At 41.0% G+C, this 6,047-nt stretch overlaps 1 protein-coding gene across 1 annotated transcript; it reads right to left on the bottom strand.

Annotated features, from left to right (window-relative positions):
• Nucleotides 1-2,221: 2,221 nt before the first annotated feature.
• On the bottom strand, nucleotides 2,222-6,039 carry LOC143135915 (sodium- and chloride-dependent GABA transporter 2-like). Its single transcript, XM_076296275.1, has 10 exons — nucleotides 5,889-6,039; nucleotides 5,598-5,732; nucleotides 4,367-4,470; nucleotides 4,115-4,239; nucleotides 3,878-3,990; nucleotides 3,610-3,747; nucleotides 3,398-3,500; nucleotides 3,203-3,303; nucleotides 2,870-3,040; nucleotides 2,222-2,776 (listed from the first exon to the last, which is right to left on the bottom strand). The coding sequence occupies exons 1-10, from the start codon at nucleotides 5,982-5,984 to the stop codon at nucleotides 2,624-2,626; spliced, it is 1,239 nt and encodes a 412-aa protein (XP_076152390.1). The 5' UTR covers nucleotides 5,985-6,039; the 3' UTR covers nucleotides 2,222-2,623.
• Nucleotides 6,040-6,047: the final 8 nt, after the last annotated feature.

Below are 6,047 nucleotides of genomic sequence, written 5' to 3'. Positions count from 1 at the left end.
CACAAATTAAATGGAACTCCACACCATCTGGTGGATTGGGAAGGGAGTGTAATTCATAAGAATTACACTTCCTTTCGTAAGAAGAGCTGAGATGGTCAGAATTTTAATAACTTGTGCAGTGCCCGTTCAAGCATGCCATTACTGTAGAAAATCCGTAGCCCAATTACATGCCCGCAGGTAGGACTATCAGGAAGTTATTCAATAAGCGTAACAATAAACATATAGCCTTAACTCGAAACAGCTGTTATGCTTATGTAATTTTGATCTGTAAAAATGTCACCTGCAGCCATGCCTTCTGCTTACTGCACATTAATCATAGGCTAATATATATTATAATATAATATTAGTATGATCTAATTGAATGCTTATCTGGAATGATGTTTGATAGGGGGAAAAATAATTTAAGAATTCATACTGAATATTATATTATAATATATTAGCCTATATGACATAAGCATAACAGCTGTTTTGAGTTAAGGTTATAATATAACCTTATATATTATATTATGTTTATTGTTAAGCTTATTGAATAACGTCTTGATAGAGAAGACAAACCATTTTGTGGAATGATGCATCATGGTATGAAATTTGCAACAATGTGACTCAACAATCTCTGGTAGCCTGTGACATCACACTCTGTCTGCCACTCGCAGTAGCAGCAGCAGCAGCAGCAAAAATGTCCTATCCTGTTTGCCACTGTCCCGTGACTGTCCTGTCCTATTAGTAGTGTCCCGAGACACCAAGCCACTATCCTGAGACATCCAGACACTGCCCATTGACACTCACTGTCCCTTGACACCAAGATACTGTCCTGTGACACCCAGCCACTGTCCTGTGACTGTCCTGTCCTATTAGTAGTGTCCCGAGACACCAAGCCACTATCATGAGACATCCAGACACTGCCCATTGACACTCACTGTCCCTTCACACCAAGATACTGTCCCGTGACACCCAGCCACTGTCCTGTCCTATTAGTAGTGTCCTGAGACACCAAGCCACTATCCTGAGACATCCAGACACTACCCATTGACACTCACTGTCCCTTGACACCAAGACAGTGCTAGCTAAACAAAAAAATATCTAGTTTTAAAATAGAATAATATACGTATCTTAATCTTAGCAAGACAGCGCTACACACCCTAACGCAATTTACATGCCACAATAAGGCAACGTCCACAAGACAGTGCTGCGAGGCACAGGACAACAGCTGGGACAGCGACAACAGTACAGTACAGTTCTCAGTGCTCTAACCACCTCACTATATAGACAAAAACATGCCGCTACGCAACTTCCGGAAGCCAGCGCTACATGCCACTACGCAACTTCCGCAATACAGTGCTGCGAAGTACAGCACAACATCCTCAAGACGGTACTGCGAGTGGCACAGGACAGCGACAAGAGTACAGCACAGTTTTGACTCTAACCATCTCTGTCTCGGGACAGTGGCTGGGTGTCTAGGGACACGATTAACAGGACAGGACAGTCACAGGACAGTGTCTGGGTGTCTCGGGATACTACTAACACGACAGGACAGTGGCTGGGTGTCACACTACTAACAGGACAGGACAGTGGCAGGGTGTCACACTACTAACAGGACAGGACAGTCTGGGGACAGTGGCTGGGTGTCACACTACTAACAGGACAGGACAGACACAGGACAGTGGCTGGGTGTCACACTACTAACAGGACAGGACTGTCTGGGGACAGTGGCTGGGTGTCACACTACTAACAGGACAGGACACTACTCGGGACAGTGGCTGGGTGTCACACTACTAACAGGACAGGACAGTCTGGGGACACTGGTAACAGGACAGGACAGTTTTTGCTGCTACTGCCTCTCGTGTGAGAGGGGGTGGCTACAGTAAAGTGGAGAAAGCCAATGTGTGCTTCTTTTACCGATATATAGATCATTTAACGATATCTTTTACTTTTCTTATCCAAACTTCAAACTTGGCACTGCACTTAGGCCTACTCGTGCCCGTAGCAAGACACCTGCCACATTTGAAATCAATCGGGCCATTGGTTCGAGAGATGCGAATAACAGACACACACAGGCAAACAACAAACAGACAGACTGTAATTTATAAATAGATTTAGCTCGTTTGTTCAGCTTAGTCGGCGGCATGCGAGTTTCGCCTATGAACAGTTTTGGCTAAACTAAGGATGGTTTCATTGTAGGCCTAGCCTAGGCTTTGTAAAAAGTAGGCAATTAAAACATGGACATTTTAAAACATTTTTTAATCAAACTTGTAATTTCCATTTTACATATAAATTTACATTACAAGGATAATTGCTTATTCTACCTGTGCACCATTAGGCTACATTTACAACGTGAGAAAAATGAAGACATGGGAAGTCTTCATCACATTAAGAAAAAAATAAACATTAGGACAGCATTAGTACCAAAATGTACTCATGTATTAAACTGCTATGCATTAATGAGGTTTTAAAAACTCAAAGAAATGAAGAAAGTACAGAAACACCTGAATGGAAAAATAAAAGCCTTCGATATTCAATTGCCTAGTCTTACTCCCATCTTGTTGCTGCATGCAAAGCGTCACAAACAGAGGAACCACTGAAGAGGCTTGTAAAATTCTTAAAGTTGTGCCCATGTATCCCCAAACTAGCATTTAGAGTCCTCCTCGCCGACAGGAGCATAGCCAGCTTTGTAAGACATAGTCTGTTCACCCTCTGGGGCAAAAATAGCCAGTAATTTCTCCTGCTCTTTCCTTGTTCTGGGTAAATCTTCGGAGGGTTTTGTGAGCTTCTGAATACGCTATATGGGGATGGAAAACAAACCACCATGAGACTTATGGCACAACGGTTGCTGAATATGTGATTATTATATTTTTAATAATCTGAACCATACCTCTCTCAGAGTTCCTTCTGTGGTGCAGATTTTGAAGATCATCCAGAGTGGAATGCAGACCATGGAGGACAGAGCCAAAAGCCAGCCAACCATATAACCCCACCACGGATACACATACTCATTATTGTACTTCAGAGGAGTATACTTGATTAAGGAGAAAGCAAAAGTGCCCTGCAATAGACAAAGCATAAGAAAAAGTAAACTTCTTACCACAGCAGTCCGCTTAGAAGAGAAGATTTACCTAATACTCTGGCCACTGGTCAGTAACATTTTGACAATATTGAAGTATTTCTGTGCAACATGGCTCTGCCGACATTCTAAATAAGTACTCACAATGCAGGTCACTGGAGTGAAAAACTTCCAACAATACTTTATCATAGGTCCTGGACGGTATCCAATCATGTCCTCAATATTGTCATAGAAACGATCAGCCCCTAAAATAGCAATGAGATATCCCTAACTTAATATGAAATAAAATAGATTGTTCAAGTTCTAGAGGATTATTATATTATTTCACATTCCACTTACCATACACCCATGCAATGCAAACGGACTCAAAAATGGCCATGAAGAGAAGACACATGCCACTGGCAGCATAGTAATCAAAGAGCTGGAAGACATACATGCCACCCTGTGGAAAGACACGTTTTCCAAACCTGTAAGCCATCTTGATAAGATTCGAATGTTTGCTGCAGATGCCAGATGGAGCAAATTAAGATCATGAATGGAAACTCCATTACCTCCATAAGCATGATCAGCCCTACCAAGAAGGACATAAATGACAGGGCCAAAAGGAAGACCTCCCTGCGGTTTTTTTGCCGGAACACAGCTGGATACATATCAACTACAGCCGTCACCAGACTCTCCACACACACAAACTAGAGGAAACACCAGAGAAATGAAAAAAACAAAATATATATATTTTTATATTCAACTGTATTTAAAAATACACTGTATATATCAAACATATTTTTTACAATGAGAACTACATTGTTGATTGACATATACCTGGCTGTCTAGCCCCAGAAAGATAATCATGATGAAAAAGCAGCATGCCCACAGTGAAGAGAATGGCATCATAGACACAGCACGTGGGTAGGCAATGAAGGCAAGCCCAGGGCCTGAGAGGTATCAAGAATAGGCAGTTACTTTAAACCCAATTACATCCCCACAGAGTAGAGTGACTCGAAAGGCATACATCCAATGAAATAAGACAAAAAATATACTTCCACACTGTATACACACCAGATACGGCAACTTCAGAAATGGGAACATTTTGCTCATAAGACATGAAACCCAAGATGGAGAAAATAGCAAAGCCAGCCACAAAGCTTGTTCCACTGTTGAGAAAGCACAAGGCCAAGCAGTCCCTGCAATACAACACGAAGAGCAAACATAAACAGAACACAATCAGCTTGAAAATGTAGAAACTTAAGTAAACTTTAAGATTTATTTTGAGGTACCCAAAACAGTTTGACAAACTTGACTGTGACTGACCTGTAGCAGTTATTGTTGTATTTATTGTAACTTCCCAGTGCTGTCAAGCATCCAATGCAAATAGCATATGAGAAGAAAATCTGGGTGCCTGCATCCATCCACACCTATAGCCAGAAATAATTGCTGTCTGGTCAAAATCAAATCTCCTGATATACTATGTCTCTGTTCTTAGTACAAAACTGAAAGGTTCTTATCTGCTACAACACCGACTTGTTAACATTAATGTATCACTTCAGGAAACAGTCAAAATGTTCCGATTTGTTGAAATACAGATGAATCAGCAGAACTCGTACATCATTTTCAAATACAGATTAGTCGTAAGTTTATACCTTCCTGGAACCGAGTGATATTTTATATTATTCTTACTGCCCTCTCCAGACGCAGTGGAGGTAGGACAAAATAAGAGTCCATTTGGTGTATGCCCTCTCCCAGGGGTCAATTAATTATTTATTATAACTGTCACACCAGCAGACAATTGCAAACCAGATTGCTTTGTGTCTCGCATTGATTAACGCACAACCATAGCCATCACCTAGGGAGAAGGGAATGTGAGCTAAGGATGGCCCGGGCTAAGGAAGATGTACCTGCCCTGAGGATTTCTTTTCATTGGGCAGGCGAAGGCTGCAGGATCTAGTGCTGGCAGTCCAACAGGCTCAAACACCCTGTAGACAAACACAAGACTTTGGACGAGTTCCTGCAAAGCTCTTTGAAAACACCAGCGATGCACTAGATTAACACTGAACTTTCATGCAGGAAAGTGCACTAAAACGAGTTGAAACCTTTTAAAATAAGGTTCTTTGGAATTAAATTTCTGTTTACGGTTTATTGACTGGATACCCGAAGTTGTTTTTTTTTTTTTTTGTTTTTTTTTTAAAAAGGGGGAGGGGGGTTGTTGTGACTTTTTAAATCGAAGGGGGAGCATGCCATTTAATCAGCTCAAAAGAGGCACTATTATGCAACACAGCAAGAGGTTTCCTCTTTTTCAGCCACAGTATTGAACACAGATGGACACAGAGGACAAGTTTATTCCCAGCAGAGAACCCGAAGGAGATGACCTGCACCTGCAGGAGTTCTTTTCAACTTAAAGCACAATTGGCCAACAAACCTGTATGTTATAGTAAATCAGTAAATACACAACTACATAATACTTCTCAAACTGAAAAAAAAATTGGTTTACGCAATTTATGCAATACCACAATCATAGTGGAGTGATGGTACAGTTCTACTCTACCTGTGGATCTGCTAAACGTCCCAAATCAGGATAGAGGTAGAACTCAATTCCCCGGTAAGCTCCAGGTAAAGTAACGCCTCGGATTAGTAGAACGATCAACATGAGATAAGGAAAGGTGGCAGTGAAGTATACAACCTACAAGAAAAATGTTTGTAGAAGAAACAAAAGATTTAATCAATTTTAATATAACAACAGAAGATGTTTTTACTTATGTCATCATGAATAACATAAAAATATCTGAGGACAAGATTAGATGAAATTTAGAAAATGAATTATGAACATAAATCCTACCTTTCCAGTTGACTTAACTCCTTTCCAAATGCAGAAGTAACACAGGACCCAAGCAATAAGTAAACAGAGAGCCAGATCCCAGTTTAATGACCCCATATGGTCAATTCCCGGGGAAAGCCGCAATACCCTTCTCCTGTTTACATAATGGATACAAAAGAG

This window comes from Alosa pseudoharengus, unplaced genomic scaffold (assembly GCF_046254945.1).
Source record: "Alosa pseudoharengus isolate Yale_2024_CS ecotype anadromous, Long Island Sound unplaced genomic scaffold, YU_APseudo_1.1 YU_APseudo_1.1_scf_20, whole genome shotgun sequence".
Taxonomy (NCBI): domain Eukaryota; kingdom Metazoa; phylum Chordata; class Actinopteri; order Clupeiformes; family Clupeidae; genus Alosa; species Alosa pseudoharengus.
This window is presented reverse-complemented; position numbering and strand designations above follow the sequence as displayed.

Excerpts from the sequence above, each read along its gene's own strand:
- LOC143135915 (XM_076296275.1), bottom strand. The coding sequence starts at position 5,984 with ATGGGGTCATTAAACTGGGATCTGGCTCTCTGTTTACTTATTGCTTGG. Across the intron at positions 3,991-4,114 it reads TTCTGAAGTTGCCGTATCTG|GCCCTGGGCTTGCCTTCATT; the intron begins GTGTGTATACAG and ends GATACCTCTCAG. Across the intron at positions 3,041-3,202 it reads TCACTCCAGTGACCTGCATT|GGCACTTTTGCTTTCTCCTT; the intron begins GTGAGTACTTAT and ends TGTCTATTGCAG.